Below are 21201 nucleotides of genomic sequence, written 5' to 3'. Positions count from 1 at the left end.
CTCACCCTCATGCACACCCTGTCCCTGCCTCACCCTCATGCACACCCCTGCCCCTGCCTCACCCTCATGCACACCCTGCCCCTGCCTCACCGTCATGCACACCCTGCCTCTGCCTCACCGTCATACACACACCCTGCCCCTGCCTCACCCTCATGCACACCCTGCCCCTACCTCACCCTCATGCACACCCTGCCCCTGCCTCACCCTCATGCACACCCCTGCCTCACCCTCATGCACACCCTGCCCCTGCCTCACCGTCATGCACACCCTGCCCCTGCCTCACCCTCATGCACACCCCTGCCTCACCCTCATGCACACCCCTGCCCCTTCCCTCATTCTCACATCTCCTGCCCAACCCTCACGCATACAGTTTCTCACACTCACACAACTGTCTCGTGACAGTTTTCGTACATACTCCTTACTCATACGTCGGTCCACTTGCCCCTCTCTCACACGCCCGTCCCTCATACAGCTACGGGGCGCTCCTTCGTACACCCAGCCCCTGCCCCTCCCTCATACGCCGTCCCCTGCCCTAAACAAGCAGCAGTCTCACTACACCAACCTGCTCCATTATGTATACGGCTTGTATTAATTTCCTCGCTCAGCGCTGCCTAACAAGATCCTTTACATAAAGAGACCTTCATAAAGTGAGCTCAGGGGAGCTGAGACTCACGTCCCTGTGGCCTCACTTATGAGCTCAGGGGAGCTGAGGTCCTCATCCCTGTGGCCTCACTTATGAGCTCAGGGGAGCCCAAGGCCTCCGTGGCCTCCTCTCACTCTCACTATGTGACATGTTCTTGCTTAAGGCCCAGATTAGGCATGGAAATTATGTTTACTCACTGTAAACATCAGAGGGCCACGACTCTTCAATCTCCTGCCAGCAAATAGAGAAAAAATGGACAAGTTTCTGCTGAAGTTTCCAGATCAGCCTGGCTGTGATGGCTATGTGGGTTCTCGGACTATGAAGAGAGCCTTACAAACCAAGCAATAACCAGGGAAGGATACTCCTCCCTTGTACATGACTCGGAAGATAAGTAGTTTCGTTTGATAATACTTTGAGGGAGGATCGAGAATCCCCCCAAAATACTTCGGATGTCAAGACATTGAGTTTCCGGTGTTGTGGCGATTGTGATTGGTAAAATATGGGTGTGTCCAATCTGAACAATCAGAGAGCGCCCTGGCGTGGCGTAGTGTGACGTCAGCGCCCCTAGGTCTAAGGCGGGAAAGCCGCCAGCTCACTGTCTCCCTAGTTGTCAAGTTGAAAGGTTGCGTCTCGTGTTGTTCCCGCCAAGCGAAGTTTGAGCCACAAGGAGCTCAAGTACTCAAGTTTGTAGTCAAATACTCAAGAAACATTGTGGAGGAATCATTGGTCAACTTCTGGAAGAAGTTCTGGATGCTGGACCGAAATAAGTGGTCACAAGAGGCTCGGTGATGTCGGTGAATGCTTAAGTGTCTCGAGAGGCGGTACTGGGAGATGGAGCGTCGGTCCGCGAGTCGCCCCAGTGTAAGGATAATGTTGGAAAGCAATTGGGAGCCGCCCTGGGCAACGTGACTCGAACGCGGAGCAGCCCTGGATGAAGCAACTTTCGGGTCACGACACTTTTACATGGGAGGAGGAGACCAGTGATCAACGTGGGAGATCGACGGAAGTCTGGGAGACACTCATCGTTCTCCAGTTTACTAGACAAGCAGTACCAGTGGTGACCTTCAGGGAAGGTCAGCCACCAGCTGCTACATCGCAGAGGAGAGCGAAGAGACCAGCTGAGGCGCTGTCGTGGGTGAAGAGAGGAAAGACAGCTACAGGAATCAAGTAGACGACCTTGTGAACCATCTACCAACCTCAACAAGCTGCTAAGACTGAAGTAGACGTTCTACGGTGTATAAAGGTAGATCAGATTCCCTCTCCATTCCCTTTCTGATAGAATGATGACATAAAGTGTTTTAGGAACACGGAATAATTTGTATTTTGGGAGCGAGCTGATTACTGTTCAGTAATATGGGGAAATTTGTTGATATATTCATACCTGTATAATCAAGATTAGTTGTGAGTTAATTCAGAGGAGATTATGACAACTGCTCTATGAGTGAGATTAACGTAATATTTTATTTGCTGGGGAATACAGTCGAGTAAAAGCCTAATAAGATGATATTTATTAAGCGGGTCCACTCGCTCATGTTAAACACTTTCGTATAAAAAATAAAATTTGCTACTCTACATCAAGAGCTGTCATTTTGATTGATATGTTGTATGACCAAGTTACAGTAGTAGTATTTGTTAAGATTAATATCAGCGAGTGAGGTAATATTTGTTCGGCGGTGTTGCCAGACTGTCATCGAGTTCTACAGATGTTGCCATATTTTCCCAGTTATTTTTATTATATACTTTTTATTATAAACTTTTATATACATTTTTTAAATAATACTTGAACTTAATCCCCTCTTCAATTGTTTGCCTGAGGCTGGGTATGAGTACAAGATATGAACTATGGGCTGAGACTATTTACCATTGATTTGATATAACATTATCCTAACAGTAAATGATGGACTTGCCATTACTTGCCTAAGGTTGGCGATCTTAGGCTACCAAAGAGCCAGAGTTCAACCCTCGCAAGCACAACTAGGTGAGTACACACACACACACAAATATGGCGATTGATTGACAGTTGAGAGGCGGACCGAAAGAGCAGAGCTCAACCCCTGCAAGCACAACTATGTGACACAAAGATCCAAAAGGTTCAACCCCCGCAAACACAAATAGGTGAGTACACACACACACATAACAGATGGAATGCATTAAGCAGTGATGTGGTGGAGGCAGACTCCATACACAGTTTCAAATTTAGATATGATAGAGCCCAGTAGGCTCAGGAACCTGTATACCAGTTGATTATAGTTGAGAAGCGGGACCAAACAGCCAGAGCTCAACCCCTGCAAGCACAACTAGGCGAGTACACACACACACACACAGTATTTGATAAGCTGAGGACCAGGGCGAACGCAAGATAATTACTGAACCATTATTGTATTACCAGCATTACGTCAAGTTAGAATGAATTGAACTAATCCCCCATACAGTGACCATCACCCATTACTTAACCAAGTTTCAAGATCGCTGAGACACCCGGTCGGGGAGTCCAGGGTTCGATTCCCGGGAGGGACAGAAATGATTGAGAACGTTTCCTTTCACATAATGTGACTGTTCACGGTAATACAAATAGGTACTCAGGATGGAACGGTTGTAGGTTGTATATATATATATATATATATATATATATATATATATATATATATATATATATATATATATATATATATAACTGAAAACTCACACCCCAGAAGTGACTCGAACCCATACTCCCACAACTGGTATGTACAGGGACGCCTTAATCCGCTTGACCATCACGACCGGACAAAAGGAAGTGATAGCCGAGGCTATATGAACCACTTCCCCGCCGGCACTCGGATGGTAATCTTGGGCATAGCATTTTATCAAATCACCTCATTCTTTGGGGCACACGTGAGGAACACAAATGCAAACAAGCCTGAATGGTCCCCAGGACTATATACAACTGAAAACTCACACCCCAGAAGTGACTCGAACCCATACTCCCACAACTGGTATGTACAGGGACGCCTTAATCCGCTTGACCATCACGACCGGACAAAAGGAAGTGATAGCCGAGGCTATATGAACCACTTCCCCGCCGGCACTCGGATGGTAATCTTGGGCATAGCATTTTATCAAATCACCTCATTCTTTGGGGCACACGTGAGGAACACAAATGCAAACAAGCCTGAATGGTCCCCAGGACTATATACAACTGAAAACTCACACCCCAGAAGTGACTCGAACCCATACTCCCACAACTGGTATGTACAGGGACGCCTTAATCCGCTTGACCATCACGACCGGACAAAAGGAAGTGATAGCCGAGGCTATATGAACCACTTCCCCGCCGGCACTCGGATGGTAATCTTGGGCATAGCATTTTATCAAATCACCTCATTCTTTGGGGCACACGTGAGGAACACAAATGCAAACAAGCCTGAATGGTCCCCAGGACTATATACAACTGAAAACTCACACCCCAGAAGTGACTCGAACCCATACTCCCACAACTGGTATGTACAGGGACGCCTTAATCCGCTTGACCATCACGACCGGACAAAAGGAAGTGATAGCCGAGGCTATATGAACCACTTCCCCGCCGGCACTCGGATGGTAATCTTGGGCATAGCATTTTATCAAATCACCTCATTCTTTGGGGCACACGTGAGGAACACAAATGCAAACAAGCCTGAATGGTCCCCAGGACTATATACAACTGAAAACTCACACCCCAGAAGTGACTCGAACCCATACTCCCACAACTGGTATGTACAGGGACGCCTTAATCCGCTTGACCATCACGACCGGACAAAAGGAAGTGATAGCCGAGGCTATATGAACCACTTCCCCGCCGGCACTCGGATGGTAATCTTGGGCATAGCATTTTATCAAATCACCTCATTCTTTGGGGCACACGTGAGGAACACAAATGCAAACAAGCCTGAATGGTCCCCAGGACTATATACAACTGAAAACTCACACCCCAGAAGTGACTCGAACCCATACTCCCACAACTGGTATGTACAGGGACGCCTTAATCCGCTTGACCATCACGACCGGACAAAAGGAAGTGATAGCCGAGGCTATATGAACCACTTCCCCGCCGGCACTCGGATGGTAATCTTGGGCATAGCATTTTATCAAATCACCTCATTCTTTGGGGCACACGTGAGGAACACAAATGCAAACAAGCCTGAATGGTCCCCAGGACTATATACAACTGAAAACTCACACCCCAGAAGTGACTCGAACCCATACTCCCACAACTGGTATGTACAGGGACGCCTTAATCCGCTTGACCATCACGACCGGACCAAACCATTCAGGCTTGTTTGCATTTGTGTTCCTCACGTGTGCCCCAAAGAATGAGGTGATTTGATAAAATGCTATGCCCAAGATTACCATCCGAGTGCCGGCGGGGAAGTGGTTCATATAGCCTCGGCTATCACTTCCTTTTGTCCGGTCGTGATGGTCAAGCGGATTAAGGCGTCCCTGTACATACCAGTTGTGGGAGTATGGGTTCGAGTCACTTCTGGGGTGTGAGTTTTCAGTTGTATATAGTCCTGGGGACCATTCAGGCTTGTTTGCATTTGTGTTCCTCACGTGTGCCCCAAAGAATGAGGTGATTTGATAAAATGCTATGCCCAAGATTACCATCCGAGTGCCGGCGGGGAAGTGGTTCATATAGCCTCGGCTATCACTTCCTTTTGTCCGGTCGTGATGGTCAAGCGGATTAAGGCGTCCCTGTACATACCAGTTGTGGGAGTATGGGTTCGAGTCACTTCTGGGGTGTGAGTTTTCAGTTGTATATAGTCCTGGGGACCATTCAGGCTTGTTTGCATTTGTGTTCCTCACGTGTGCCCCAAAGAATGAGGTGATTTGATAAAATGCTATGCCCAAGATTACCATCCGAGTGCCGGCGGGGAAGTGGTTCATATAGCCTCGGCTATCACTTCCTTTTGTCCGGTCGTGATGGTCAAGCGGATTAAGGCGTCCCTGTACATACCAGTTGTGGGAGTATGGGTTCGAGTCACTTCTGGGGTGTGAGTTTTCAGTTGTATATAGTCCTGGGGACCATTCAGGCTTGTTTGCATTTGTGTTCCTCACGTGTGCCCCAAAGAATGAGGTGATTTGATAAAATGCTATGCCCAAGATTACCATCCGAGTGCCGGCGGGGAAGTGGTTCATATAGCCTCGGCTATCACTTCCTTTTGTCCGGTCGTGATGGTCAAGCGGATTAAGGCGTCCCTGTACATACCAGTTGTGGGAGTATGGGTTCGAGTCACTTCTGGGGTGTGAGTTTTCAGTTGTATATAGTCCTGGGGACCATTCAGGCTTGTTTGCATTTGTGTTCCTCACGTGTGCCCCAAAGAATGAGGTGATTTGATAAAATGCTATGCCCAAGATTACCATCCGAGTGCCGGCGGGGAAGTGGTTCATATAGCCTCGGCTATCACTTCCTTTTGTCCGGTCGTGATGGTCAAGCGGATTAAGGCGTCCCTGTACATACCAGTTGTGGGAGTATGGGTTCGAGTCACTTCTGGGGTGTGAGTTTTCAGTTGTATATAGTCCTGGGGACCATTCAGGCTTGTTTGCATTTGTGTTCCTCACGTGTGCCCCAAAGAATGAGGTGATTTGATAAAATGCTATGCCCAAGATTACCATCCGAGTGCCGGCGGGGAAGTGGTTCATATAGCCTCGGCTATCACTTCCTTTTGTCCGGTCGTGATGGTCAAGCGGATTAAGGCGTCCCTGTACATACCAGTTGTGGGAGTATGGGTTCGAGTCACTTCTGGGGTGTGAGTTTTCAGTTGTATATAGTCCTGGGGACCATTCAGGCTTGTTTGCATATATATATATATATATATATATATATATATATATATATATATATATATATATATATAATATAATACTTTAGACTGTATTTCATAAAGCCGAAAACGTCAGTGGGATGTTCTCAGCACAAAACCTTTTAGCGTGTTCTTAAAAAAATATATTTTCTGGAGCAGAATAAATGCAGACGCCTTATCATCTCTGGGCACCCAACACCCGCGAGATATTGCAAGGTTGCCTGAGCGATGCGGAAGCAACACGCGGGTTGCAGGCAGAAGGTTAACCCCTACAGCGTTTACACCACAAACACCAAGGTCTAACGTTCACAGTAGTGTAACCATTCCCTATGGCAGGAGCTTCAACAGGAAGAAGCGAGTGAGAAGGGAGGCAAAGAAGAGTAAGAGAGAGAGAAGAGTAAAGTAGGGAGTAGATAAGGGTGCGAGAAGGTAAGGGGTATGGAGTAAGGGAGGAAAAGAGGTAGAGAGGAAGAAGCAATTAAGGGAGGGAAGGAGGAAGATAGGTAGGGAGGGAGGAAGGAGAAAGTTAGTGTTATTTCTCTGTGTATCTGGAGCATGCGACTGATAAACTACTTTACCTACACCAGAGTGCACGGTGGTTATATGTAAAACTTTGACTGGCTTCAGTAGAAACCTCCAGACTTCCTGTGGATTGAGTGGAATCCCAGGTTGTATAACTCAGACATGTCAGGGTACAGGGGTAAGGTGCACGCCTGGGAGCACCCTTGGTCGTTGGTTCGAGTCACCTCAGTGCTGGAATTGATTTCTTACTATTTTTATCTTGTCTTAATTTGTGCTTCAAGTTTTCAATCAGATTAATTTTCTTTAAAATACAATGCCACTTATCGTTCTGCCGCTTGAATGTTTTGTGTGTATTTACTATTTGTTACTTATCTGCAGAATCGAGCTATTAGCTCTTGGACCCCATCTTTCCAACCAATTTATTTTTCCTCTATTATGTCTACTACATATATTTCTTCATAACACACACACATCCCCAGGAAGCAGCCCGTAGCAGTTGTCTAACTCCCAGGTACCCATTTACTGCTAAATGAACAGGTTCACCAGGGTGAAAGAATCTCTGCCCATTTGTTTGTGCCTTTGTCGGGGATCGAACCCGGGCCCTTAGGATTACGACCCCCAGAGCACTGTCCACTCAGCTGCGAAGCCCCTATGCATGTGTACTCACCTAATTGTGCTTGCGGAGGTTGAGCTCTGGCTGAGCTGAAGAGTGGACAGGTCTGGTAGGAGACTGGAAGGTGGGTCTGGAGGTGGGTTAATTGGGAGGAGGAGGAGGAGGGCGGAGAGAGAGAGATCGATATGTCTAGTATAGCATGGAGCGGACACAAGCAGGGGCCGAGGGGGTCCTAGTGGAGGGTGGTAACGCCACACTGGTCCGCCCTCACATCACAACTCTCCTCCTCCTCCTCATCACACCAGGTGTAAAACCCTCACCACACGCACATAACCTCATCCTTCACTCATTTTTGGCTTCTTTCCTCGCAAAAAACTTCACCGTCATTCGAGCCGATAGCAAGAAAAATTTGCTTTATTTTCTCATTTCAGTGATTTTCCTTTAAACCGATTTAGTGTTGCTTGCCGCTGGGGTTCCTGGTATAACAGTCACTGCAACAGTTTACCCTAACATCTCCTAGGCTTATGTAAACAATCCTAAAAGTTATAAGTAATAATAAATAATAATAAAGTTATAAGAAATAAAAAGGTATAAGTAAGTAAGTAATTATCAAAGAAAGCACCAAGCCTAAAGCCTATGTAGCCTAAAAGTCATAAATTATTATTATTGGTTCTTCTTTCCTTTCAGTAGGTTTATTTCGCGTATATGAATGTCATTTTTCTTCTTATCATCATTTTGGGTTTGAAGCAGCTGCTTGGTATCGACATTTTATAGATGTAGTATGATTATGACTTTATATTTTTATTTACTGGTGAGGTGGTAAATTTTTTAATATAAATGTATGTTTGGCTCCCAACCAAGAGGTCTAGGATCTAGGAAAATTAATTTATATTTTAATAACAAGGGTTTCGTTTATGTTAGTGGCCTTTCTTAGAGTCATGTATGTACTAATGTAGGCCTATGAAAGATCAGTCCTGCGTGTCGCCGTTATCGTGTGCTCGCAAAATATTTGTGGACAAAACGTTGACGTTTTTAGAAGCAGCAATTCATACTATTTGTCTTCTGTTGTAAGTCGCTATAGGTACTATCATTTTGAAGAACAGGTTTGGCGTTTCTCGTGCGTGCGTGTGTGTGTGCGTGCGTGCGTGCGTGTGTGCGTGTGTGCGTGCGTGCGTGCGTGCGTGTTCACTAGTGGCAAATATTCATGACATTAGAGTCAAGTTCTTTTACGTGAATATCATAATGTTCGTTCATATCAAATTTCCCCTCGCGTAGTTGACATCTCTCTTGTGGCAGCTGTCTGAACAACGAATCGCCCCATTTGGAGTGAATTCCTCTATTGATGTGAATCGTTGGCAGCCCATCCAATCAAGACCAGAGAAATAGCATTGAAACAACCCATTGAAGCAGCATTAAGTAGATGAGATGTAACGTGAACATCAATCAAGAAACTGTTCCACCTGTCACGATAACGAACACAGAGCTCTAGCAAGCGATCATTCAGTGAGAAGTACTGAGGTATTACGAACGGGGGGGGGGGGAGCGGGGGGGGGGGGAAGGGAGGACTAAGGGGTTCGGATATTATAATTTGATTGTTCTGTAATCAGCTAACTTACAGTTACTGGGCAGCTCTGTGTAGGCCGACCGCCATAGAGCCCACCGCTGAAGAGTAGAGATAACATAAGCTACTCAATCCTTTTGGTATATAGTTTATTATTTCAATAAACTTAGTTGAACTTGGGACCAGCGCTTCGCCTCGGGTGTCGCATACGTCAAGCCACCTCAGTCTCCCTTCCTCACCTGCTAAGAGACGTCTCATCTTCTCTATGTACGCAGTTATAACTTGTAATGTATATTATGTGGATATGTATATTGGTGTTTGTCTCCCCGGAGAGATGGCGACGAAGGTTAATTAGTCTCTGGGGGATTAATTCAAGGGGGTTTTAGTTATTAAAGGATTTCAAGAGTAAGGAGATTACAAATGAATAATGGGTTCTGACAGTTCCTGCGACGGCGCTGGAACCAATCGTATTGGCGTTTGTCTTTCCATTGGAGACTTTCGGCGCCATGGAGAGAGGGCACTTGCTGCTTGGGTAACGGCTTCTCCTCCATATCACCCTACCTTGGCTTTGCGCCCTGGAGAGGCCACTCCAGACCGACAACCAGAGCACAACTCCATAGTCTCCTATGACTGATGGATGCCTAAATTTAAACATGCTCCTAGTGATAAGTTTAATTATACTGACCTTTCTATCTGTATTCAGACTGAGCCTACCATCATTATAATGCTTAAAATATTTAGGAGACAGATTTTTGTCTAGTTTAGGTTTAATTTAGATTGCGTATTGAGTAATACAGATTGCGATCTGTATTATTGATCACTGATGATTACTGATGATTAAGATATACCTGCATAAAGGTAGATCTTAGGCACACGAAGGTATAACACCAAGCCTAACTAAGGAGGAACACATAAACAGACTAACATCAGCAGCATCCTCTCCACTGCTGATGTTACTCCACTACTCTCCACATTGTATAACTTGTCATTTATAAAAAGGAAACTAACGAGTTATTGAATCGAAAAACACAGCCCATCATCACGAAAGCACTTATAGTAACTATGTGGTGGAAAACACCAGCATGATGTGATGGACAATAGAAAGCTGACTTTTGTATTACTGAATTGAATTTTGGTATTACCAACATAAATATAATATCTAATCTAACCTCTCCAAGCAGTTCTAGGCCTGATACAGCCTATATGAGGCCACATAAATCCTATACTAGGCCAAAGAATATTTAAGTTCTACTTAAACTTGATTTTTCCGGACTCTCAACAAATAGTACAAAAAGTGGCTTCAATTTCAATTTCTTTCTTTATACTGCACCCCATACACATTCCGTGGGTGAGGCTCCAAGGTACATAGTGGTACTATCGAGCCGATGGTCACAACACGTGCTAACATTTCAGGAGGATGAGATGGAGAAAAATGATGAAAAAATGGCCCAATTTATAGTCAGTTTGTGTGGTACGTCTGTGGTTGTATGGGAGTGTGTGGTACGTCTGTGGTTGTATGGGAGTGTGTGGTACGTCTGTGGTTGTATGGGAGTGTGTGGTACGTCTGTGGTTGTATGGGAGTGTGTGGTACGTCTGTGGTTGTATGGGAGTGTGTGGTACGTCTGTGGTTGTATGGGAGTGTGTGGTACGTCTGTGGTTGTATGGGAGTGTGTGGTACGTCTGTGGTTGTATGGGAGTGTGTGGTACGTCTGTGGTTGTATGACGTGTTGACACCCCTCCACACTCCGTACACGGCACGTGTGTGTGTGTGTGTGTGTGTGTGTGTGTGTGTGTGTGTGTGTGTGTGTGTGTGTGTGTGTGTGTGTGTGTGTGTGTGTGTGTGTGTGACCACATTCAGAAACACATTTGCACGTGTAAGGAATGGTTGGAGTGCGTACACTAATTTCGTTCTGTACTCACCTAGTTGTGCTTGCGGGGGTTGAGCTCTGGCTCTTTGGTCCCGCCTCTCAACTGTCAATCAACTGATGTACAGGTTCCTGAGCCTACTGGGCTTTATCATATCTACACTTGAAACTGTGTATGGAGTCAGCCTCCACCACATCACTGCCTAATGCATTCGATTTGTCTACTACTCTTGACACTGAAAAAGTTCTTTCTAATGTCTCTATGGCTCATTTGCGTACTCAATTTCCACCTCTGTCCCCTAGTGCGTGTGCCCCTTGTTTTAAATAAACTGTTTTAAACAAATTTATCTACCATATCAGTTCTTCTGATAATCTTAAATATGGTGAACATGTCCCCCCCCCCCCTCACTCTTCTGTCTTCCAGCGACGTGAGGTATAGTTCCCGTAGTCTCTCCTCGTAGATCATACCCCTCAACCCGGGTACTAGTCTGGTGGCAAACCTCTGAACCTTCTCCAATTTAGTCTTATGCTTGACGAGATATGTACGCCATGCTGGAGCTGCATTCTCCAGGATTGGTCTGACATATGTGGTATACAAGGTTCTGAATCATTCCTTACACAAGTTTCTAAAGGCCGTTCTTATGTTGGCCAACCTGGCGTATGCCGCTGATGTTATCCTCTTGATATGGGCTTCTGGCGACAGGTTTGACGTGATATCAACCCCCAGGTCTCTTTCTCTCTGATACTTGAAGAATTTCATCTCCCAAATGGTTCCTTGTATCTGGTCTCCTGCTCCCTACACATTTTTTTGTCGTGGTGTGGTTGTCGTGGTGTGGTTGTCGTGGTGTGGTTGTCGTGGTGTGGTGGTTGCTGTGTGGTTATGTAAGGGGTGATGAAGACGTTGGAGGAGGTGAACGTAGAGATGGAAATGGAGAGAAGGGCAGGAGAGGAAGGGGTGAAGAGAAATGGAGATGGGGGAAGGAGGGAGGATCAAAGGATGAAAGTGAAGGGATAGGTGAAGAGAGAGAGAGAGAGAGAGAGAGAGAGAGAGAGAGAGAGAGAGAGAGAGAGAGAGAGAGAGAGAGAGAGAGAGAGAGAGAGAGAGGTGGAGGAGTAGGTGGAACTGGTGTTGTAGGTGGAGACGGGTCAAGATAGGGGCGGTTGAAGGGAAGATGGAGAAGGGTGGTTGTGTGGTGACGATGGTGGTTGTATGGTGACGATGGTGGTTGTGGTGACGATGGTGGTTGTGGTGACGATGGTGGTTGTGTGGCATCACCATCAGCGTCGTTTAAAGCTGCCTGGGATGCGAGAGACGTGTGTTGGGCAGCACCAACAGGAGCAGCACCAACAGGAGCAGCACCAACAGGAGCAGCACCAACAGGAGCAGCACCAACAGGAGCAGCACCAACAGGAGCAGCGCCAACAGGAGCAGCGCCAACAGGAGCAGCACCAACAGGAGCAGCACCAACAGGAGCAGTACCAACAGGAGCAGCACCAACAGGAGCAGCGCCAACAGGAGCAGCACCAACAGGAGCAGCACCAACAGGAGCAGTACCAACAGGAGCAGCACCAACAGGAGCAGCACCAACAGGAGCAGCACCAACAGGAGCAGCACCAACAGGAGCAGCACCAACAGGAGCAGCACCAACAGGAGCAGCGCCAACAGGAGCAGCGCCAACAGGAGCAGCACCAACAGGAGCAGCACCAACAGGAGCAGCACCAACAGGAGCAGCACCAACAGGAGCAGCACCAACAGGAGCAGCACCAGGTGGTGGCCTCACCATGCTCACAGTCTCCAGCGTCCAACAGTCACCGTAATGAAATTCATTAAACAGGGAGACGGCCCGCGGCACTGTACTTCTGACCGCTCAAATGAACGTCTTCCTTTTAATTCCAGGTGATTCTTTTTTATTATTATTGAATATATATATATATATATATATATATATATATATATATATATATATATATATATATATATATATATATATATAAATGGCTGGTACAAGCGCTAAATGGGCAGCTTCGAGAGATACAATATCTTGTTTAGGTTTGTGATATTTGTCTTGAGTTAAGCGAGCACCACCACGGAAGGTGAGGGGTGAGGATGAGGTGTGAGGGGTGAGGTGTGAGGGGTGGTGGAGGAGGTTGGGAGGGGGTGTGAGGGAAACTTCTCACGTTAACCTGACCTGACCTGGCAGGTGACTGGGTCTACTGAGAGGTGTGACCTTCCTGCCAAGCTCAGGTGCGGGTTACATGCTGTAACTCTACATTGCCGCTACACACTAGACATCCAGAAACAAACTAGGCTAGCGTGGGCGTCGCGGGAACCCTACCTAGATGTGAGGACTATCCATAGCCAACATTGCTGGTGGGTGAGTGGAGATGACCTACAGGGGACTAGATACGACCATCTAGGAGTAAGAACTAGGTCACTAGAGCACTAGGGGAGCGAGAGGCCTGCCTTGTACGGGGCTGCCATCCACACTGAGGCAGATGCGGCCAGCCAGCCTCCAACAGCGGCCGCTCTCAACGCGATGCCAGGCACCATTTCACGAAAATACAGACCTCGAACGGTGGAAATCGCAACACTCCCGTGGCCCGTTTTCACGAAGGGGGCTCGGGATATGCGTGTCTTTTCATCGTGGGACAAGTGTTACGGCCCTTGCGGCGTGTCTCGGCGTGTCACGCTCATTATACGAGCCATCAAGAGGTAGTAGATGTGTGGAGGGGCGAGTGTGTGCCAGGAGAGGGTAGTGGGGGCCGGGCGTGAAGGAGATGCCAGGCGCCACCAGCAGCACGGGCTCCCAGGGGCCACCCACAGGCGATGCAACAATCAATTCCCAGCGACGCTGGCCCGGTCCTCGCACACCGCCTCACACTCTCCCACTTAACTTACTAAACTGCCCACTTAAATCACTTCTCCATAATATATATATATATATATATATATATATATATATATATATATATATATATATATATATATATATATATATATATATATATATATCTTGACCCCTAAAGGATTCGAACTCAATCAGCAAGGTTCTCCATGCCCCCAGCAGTTCAGTGCTACAACCACTCAGCCAGTGGTGTCAAAGGCATTGGGAGGTCATTAGACCTACATGTACCCAACGGCACTCGTGGCATCATTGGGCATAGCTATTTCATCAAATCACTTCAACATGCTGGGGGATGCATGAGCATCAAGTGTGTGTGTAAAGCTTGAATGGTCCCCAAACTAATATAAAGATTCGAACACTCTTGACCCCTGAAAGATTCAATTATGCTACGAGTGCCGTCGGATGTTGGGTGCATGTACGTCTAACCTCCGTCTAACCTCCTCCCAATACTTACAACAGTTGCTGGCTGAGTGGTTACACCACTGGACTGCTGGGGGGCATGGAGTCCCTGGCTGACCGGGTTCGAATTCCTTAGGGATCAAGAGTCTGTAATCTTCTTACATCTTGGGTTTTGTCCAATATTCAGGTATTTTTATTAACATTTCTTTTGTTAGAGTGATGTCCCTAGACATAGTCTATGTAATTGAACTGCTATTTTCCATAGGATTCCTTTCGGCATATTAAGCCTGTCAAACTTGGTAGCCAGAAGATACTATACTGCAGAGGATTACAAAGATTGATTGATTAATGAAGATTAAGCCGCCCAAAACGTGGCACGGGCATTAATAGCCCGTAAGTGGTAGATTTTTTGGAGTGAATATGATGAGGAGTCAATAACGTGGCCGAAATATTTTGTACCAAACCACACACTAGAAAGTGAAGGGACGACGACGTTTTGGTCCGTCCTGGACCATTCTCAAATCGACTGTGGACCTGCATTCTCAAGTCGATTCTCACAATCGACATGAGAATGGTCCAGAATGGATCGAAACGTCGTCGTCCCTTCACTTTATAGTGTGTGGTTTGATCAACGTGAATATGATCTTTAGTCATGGAAGGATATACTGCGTGCTGAGTGCGCATTTATACTGTCAGTCCTTTGTGGGTGCTATCGCGGGGGAGGACACTACTTGACAGCATTTATGAGGGTCTCCAGCTGCTGGACACCTTTTCTGACCAAAAGAGTGGCAGTGTTGATGGCTTCAGGGTGGTTACCGCAAGACTCAGGGACTCTTAAAACTCTTCTAAGGTCGTTGGTTACTTCACATTCCAGGAAATATTGAAGTAATGTCTTTTCTGTGGTTGGCAGAAGATGCATTCCCACTTTCAGGGTTCACTAATTACCCAGTTGCGTCTGTCGTCTATATAACCGAACTGCTATTTCCCCGTGGATTCCTTTTGGGAGGATTACCAAGATTCTTGCTGCATGATATATACCTAAGGATGAGGTGAGGGTGAAACACCGTTATCTCATAGAATCCGCCCCATAGGAGTCCTGCTGGTTTTCTCTACAATGACCACATCTATGTAGATCATGCACGTATCAACAAGCAGGCAGACACACTTACAGGACTCACGCTATGTGGCGCTTGAGTGTTAGGTTGATGAGCAGATCACGTGGATGACAGGTGGGCAGGTGTGTGACTGGTGCTGCAGCACCTGCAGCTCCAGCCTCTGACCAGCAGCACCAGCCTCTGTCCTCTGACCTGCAGCACCAGCCTCTGTCCTCTGACCTGCAGCTTTGTATGGGCGGCAGTGCTAGTGGGCGGGGCTATATGGGCGGCAGGGCTAGTGGGCGGGGCTGAGGGGTGTCCGTGCCCCACCCACCCACCCGTAGCTCCTCCTCCTGGCCCAGAAGCTGCTGACCTTCATACACCTTAAATTATGGAGCGATATTGACGTTGTCCGTGATCACGTGACTACTGATGCCTTAGTCAGCACGGATGTCGTAGGCTCCTGCCGCCACTGGTGCCATCTGTTGCTGCCGCCACTGATGCCATCTGTTGCTGCCGCCACTGATGCCATCTGTTGCTGCCGCCACTGATGCCATCTGTTGCCGCCGCCACTGATGCCATCTGTTGCCGCCGCCACTGATGCCATCTGTTGCCGCCGCCACTGATGCCATCTGTTGCTGCCACCACTGATGCCATCTGTTGCTGCCGCCACTGATGCCATCTGTTGCTGCCACCACTGATGCCATCTGTTGCTGCCGCCACTGGTGCCATCTGTCGCTGCCACTACAGATGATTGAATAGAGACAAGCAGAGGGCGAGCATCTTATAGAAGCTAGTTGAGATAAGATGTTGACATTTTCATCCGTGTCGTAACGCAGACGGAGGTCGTACTGCGTCACTAAAGTTACGAAAGCCGTCAAGGATAGACGTACGTCGGCGAAAAAGAAGATTATAGTTCTCGGTAAAGTGTTTGAGTGAAGGCTACAGTGTACAACTGGTGAGGAAGCCGCCGAGGACGGCGTACGTCATTTCTCTGTGATCGTGAACGATATTAGGGGCGCCCTGAAGCCTATATATGGTGGTCGTGTCCTGTGTGGACCCCTACTGTGAGATATCCTTTGCGTGGATGAAATTAAGCAGATGATTCTGTGTGAAGCCTGCCAGGCGACTTCGTGTACTCAAGTCAGGACTGTGAGAAGCAGTTAGAGACAGTCTAAGAGGATTCCTGCCCGGAACGCTGTGCGTACTAGTGGCTTTACAAGATTGTAAATACCATGCTATGTATTCTCACAAACCCAATGTACCTTCTTGTATATAAATAAATAAAATAAATAAATAAAATTTGGTGGACGACCAAGAGTAGCATAATTTTGGAGCGCCAGTGGGCAAGTGTCGTCGCTTCACCATTTCTGCGGTTGGTGTGGGGAGAATTTCGTGGAGGAGCTTCATGTTTCGGTTATCTTGAGATGATTTCGGGGCTTTTTAGTGTCCCCGCGGCCCGGTCCTCGACCAGGCCTCCACCCCCAGGAAGCAGCCCGTGACAGCTGACTAACACCCAGGTACCTATTTTACTGCTAGGTAACAGGGGCATAGGGTGAAAGAAACTCTGCCCATTGTTTCTCGCCGGCGCCCGGGATCGAACCCGGGACCACAGGATCACAAGTCCAGTGTGCTGTCCGCTCGGCCGACCGGCTCCCCAGCCTCTCTTCTGTTTGGTGAAGATTATGTGGAGTGGCACTTCAAATGTGGAGTAGAACTTCAAGTATAGAGTGGAACTTCAGTGGTAGAGTGAAACTTCGAGTGCAGTGGTGCTACACGTTTTTTTTATGGAACGTGTCAAGGAGCTTCACACGCACTGAGTGGAACTTCAAGTAGCAGCAAATATTGAAGAGACTGCTGGAGTATTAGGTACTGGTGAGCCTCAGGACGCAGAACAGAGAATTGTATGGACACCATGATATGTTTCAGGAAGTTCTTGAATGCACCTGGCGTGAGTGACGCAATGTAAGGTGAGAAAGTGATTATTTTTCTTGTTGGGGATATTTTATAAGCAAGTTACCCAGCCACGAGCAGTGAGAAGGCAAAAGACTGAGGGCGGAAATTGAGCAGCAGCCTAGTGTGGTTTATTTGGTGAAGAACTGATATATGTAAGTGGTTGCTGAATTGGAAAACCCTATGAACTGTAATATTATAAATATTAATTCTGTGTATTTTCATGTAATAAATGTTTGTCTGTAGACAAGTGATGTTTGCGCTTGTCCTGGTGAGGATTTATAGGAAAAGAGAGTTTCGGCTGTAAATTGATTGACAGCGGACAGTAATATCACGAAAGGGAATTACAGGGAGCACAGGGTGCTCTAAACAGCTCTAAACAGAGCACAGGGAGAGGACACATGTGGGTGTTCGGGTTCGGGAGACATTATGAGCTCGTTCACCGGTACTGCTGTTTACTAGGGCGGGAGTTAAGGGAAAGTAGTCTAAAATACAGCCTTGGGAATTTGTGAGATGATTGCTTCATATATAGTGTGTGTGTGTGTCTCGAACAGAACGTAAACCATTTATAGAGAAATATGCGGGCAATAGCTTGGTTGGAAACTGTAAAGGACTGAATGAGATATCCTCGGAAGCTGTAATATGTTTTTATAGTCATAATCTAATTAATATATGACTCTAAAAAAGTATAATTACCAAAGTGACATTGACATGTATTCACCCGAGTTTCTTGATGACAGGCACATAATGAACCATATGCCTTAATTACTAACTTTAATTCGTCGAAATTATTATAGTGTCCACGAATATACAATTGAATAAAGGAAATATTTAGAGGAAGAAAGACAGGAAAAAAATGGAAAATTAGTAGATGTATTAGAGTATAAAGCCATTGTGAGCGGGATATAATAGTTGACAGGAGGAGGTCAATAGTCCAGATCATAGTATAAGACTTCCAAGGTAAGAACAAGTGTCAAACTGCACGTATCATTAAGAAGATTAAGAGGTAAGGACGTATGTACGGCTCAGAGAAAGCTGAGTAGCGTTAAGACGGACTCTGTGGCATCTTAAGACATATTTATCGCCATCTTATCTTGAGGTTATCTTGAGATGATTTCGGGGCTTTAGTGTCCCCGCGGCCCGGTCCTCGACCAGGCCTCCACCCCCAGGAAGCAGCCCGTGACAGCTGACTAACTCCCAGGTACCTATTTACTGCTAGGTAACAGAGGCATTCAGGGTGAAAGAAACTTTGCCCATTTGTTTCTGCCGGGTGCGGGAATCGAACCCGCGCCACAGAATTACGAGTCCTGCGCGCTATCCACCAGGTTACGAGGCCCCCGTAGTTATTTCATGACGTAGTTATTTCCATTGATATAAAAATTCCTGGCCAGTTATGAGATACTTATAAGACGATACAGATCTCCCCAGCGACACAAGCACAGCGGGCCATAACCTCTCCACTGAACTATAAGTTGGCGAGTTGGTTGATTTCACTTTTGTTTAAACATCTTGAGGAAACTTTTTTGGAGTGTTTCACTCCAAAAGTTGAAACGTCCAATTAGCGTTTTGTGATGATGAGAGAGAGAGGAGAGGAGCATCTCGAGTGGATGCTGGCCAGGGGAAGATCTTCACCCCGGCAACAGTTTAAGGTGAGCCTCAAGTGTCTTGAACTGCTTGACAGCGTCTTGTTGTAGTTAGTAGGTGGTGGGGAAGGGGAGGTGTCGGGTGATGGGGAAGGGGTGGTGGGGAAGGAGGGGTATTATGGTAGTTATCGAGAAATGAGGAAGTTAGGGGAGAGGATGGAGGAGGATGTAAGTGGGGGGAGGGGGAAGGGAAGAATGGTGAGGGGCAGAGTGGGGAAGAAAGGTAGGGGGGGAGGAGGGGGAGGGCTAAATTTACCTGAGAGTAAACATTTATTAGTACATGCAGCAGGGTGTATGCCGCCCCTCCCGCCGCCCCTGTGGCGGGAGGAGCGGCGTGTGTGCTGTGCTGTGCTGTGTGTGTGTGTGTGTGTGTGTGTGTGTGTGTGTGTGTGTGTGTGTGTGTGTGTGTGTGTGTGTGTGTAAAAAAAAGTTGATTGATTGACAGTTGAGAGGCGGGCCGAAAGAGCCAGAGTTCAACCCCAGCAAGCACAACTAGATGAGTACACCCACACACACTGGTAATTTACACCCCTGACCTGACCTACACCCGGGTCACCTCTTGGGAGTAGGCTGGACGAGGCGAGGTTGTGAGAGACTAACAGAGGTTGTGAGAGACTAACAGAGGTTGTGAGAGACTAACAGAGATTGTGAGAGACTAACAGAGGTTGTAAGAGACTAACAGAGGTTGTGAGAGACTAACAGGTTGTGAGAGACTAACAAAGGTTGTGAAAGACTAACAAAGGTTGTGAGAGACTAACATACGTTGTGAGAGACTAACAGAGGTTGTGAGAGACTAACAGAGGTTGTAAGAGACTAACAGAGGTTGTGAGAGACTAACAGAGGTTGTGAGAGACTAACAGAGGTAGTGAGAGACTAACAGAGGTTGTGAGAGACTAACAGAGGTTGTGAGAGACTAACAGAGGTAGTGAGAGACTAACAGAGGTAGTGAGAGACTAACAGAGGTTGTAAGAGACTAACAGAGGTTGTGAGAGACTAACAGAGGTTGTGAGAGACTAACAGAGGTAGTGAGAGACTAACAGAGGTTGTGAGAGACTAACAGAGGTTGTGAGAGACTAACAGAGGTAGTGAGAGACTAACAGAGGTAGTGAGAGACTAACAGAGGTTGTAAGAGACTAACAGAGGTTGGCCAAGACGAGGCGAGGCGAGCTGAGCCAGGCGAGGTAGGCCGGGCGAGGGACTGAGTCTTACCCTCGCTGAAATCCCCGCTTCCCCAGCCGACCGTTCCCACGCGGCCACCTCTCGTCAGAAAAATACTGAGATCTTCTCTCACTTCGAGAAATCTCTGTGAAAACGAACACTTCTTAAATCAGATTTTGGGACTGGAATTATACGCACAAAAAGTGTCGACTTAATCGGACGTGTGTATTTTTGGGACGCCGGGGAAGATGCTGAGATGCTGCTGGGGTGCTGGGGTGAGGAGATGCCTTACTGCCTCCCCCCAGCACACCACCCAGCCTGCCACCCCCAGCACACCACCCAGCCTGCCACCCCCAGCACACCACCCAGCCTGCCACCCCCAGCACACCACCCAGCCTGCCACCCCCAGCACACCACCCAGCCTGCCACCCCCACCACACCACCCAGCCTGCCACCCCCACCACACCACCCAGCCTGCCACCCCCACCACACCACCCAGCCTGCCACCCCCACCACACCACCCAGCCTGCCACCCCCACCACACCACCCAGCCTGCCACCCCCACCACACCACCCAGCCTGCCACCCCCAGCACACCACCCAGCCTGCCACCCCCACCACACCACCCAGCCTGCCACCCCCACCACACCACCCAGCCTGCCACCCCCAGCACACCACCCAGCCTGCCACCCCCAGCACACCACCCAGCCTGCCACCCCCAGCACACCACCCAGCCTGCCACCCCCAGCACACCACCCAGCCTGCCTCCCCCAGCACACCACCCAGCCTGCCACCCCCACCACACCACCCAGCCTGCCTCCCTCCAGCACACCACCCAGCCTGCCACCCCCACCACACCACCCAGCCTGCCACCCCCACCACACCACCCAGCCTGCCACCCCCACCACACCACCCAGCCTGCCACCCCCACCACACCACCCAGCCTGCCACCCCCAGCACACCACCCAGCCTGCCACCCCCAGCACACCACCCAGCCTGCCACCCCCAGCACACCACCCAGCCTGC

At 47.9% G+C, this 21201-nt stretch overlaps 2 protein-coding genes across 3 annotated transcripts in view; one reads left to right on the top strand and one right to left on the bottom strand.

Annotated features, from left to right (window-relative positions):
• LOC123763289 (ras-like protein family member 10B) overlaps positions 1-13521 on the bottom strand; it is a 185129-nt gene extending 171608 nt beyond the window's left edge. Inside the window, exon 1 of one of the 2 annotated variants that reach the window (XM_045750425.2) lies at positions 13360-13521. The gene's annotated coding sequence lies outside the window, so the exon portion shown is untranslated. Of the gene's footprint in view, positions 1-7651; positions 8105-13359 lie in introns of those variants that run through there. The other variant, XM_069302971.1, reaches the window with a different exon arrangement.
• Positions 12243-12854, top strand: LOC138351289 (sex-determining region Y protein-like). Its single transcript, XM_069302922.1, has one exon. It carries the CDS (start codon positions 12243-12245, stop codon positions 12852-12854), a length of 612 nt encoding a protein of 203 aa, XP_069159023.1.
• Positions 13522-21201: the final 7680 nt, after the last annotated feature.

The sequence above is a fragment of the Procambarus clarkii genome, chromosome 49 (genome assembly GCF_040958095.1).
Source record: "Procambarus clarkii isolate CNS0578487 chromosome 49, FALCON_Pclarkii_2.0, whole genome shotgun sequence".
Classification (NCBI taxonomy): Eukaryota; Metazoa; Arthropoda; class Malacostraca; order Decapoda; family Cambaridae; genus Procambarus; species Procambarus clarkii.
This window is presented reverse-complemented; position numbering and strand designations above follow the sequence as displayed.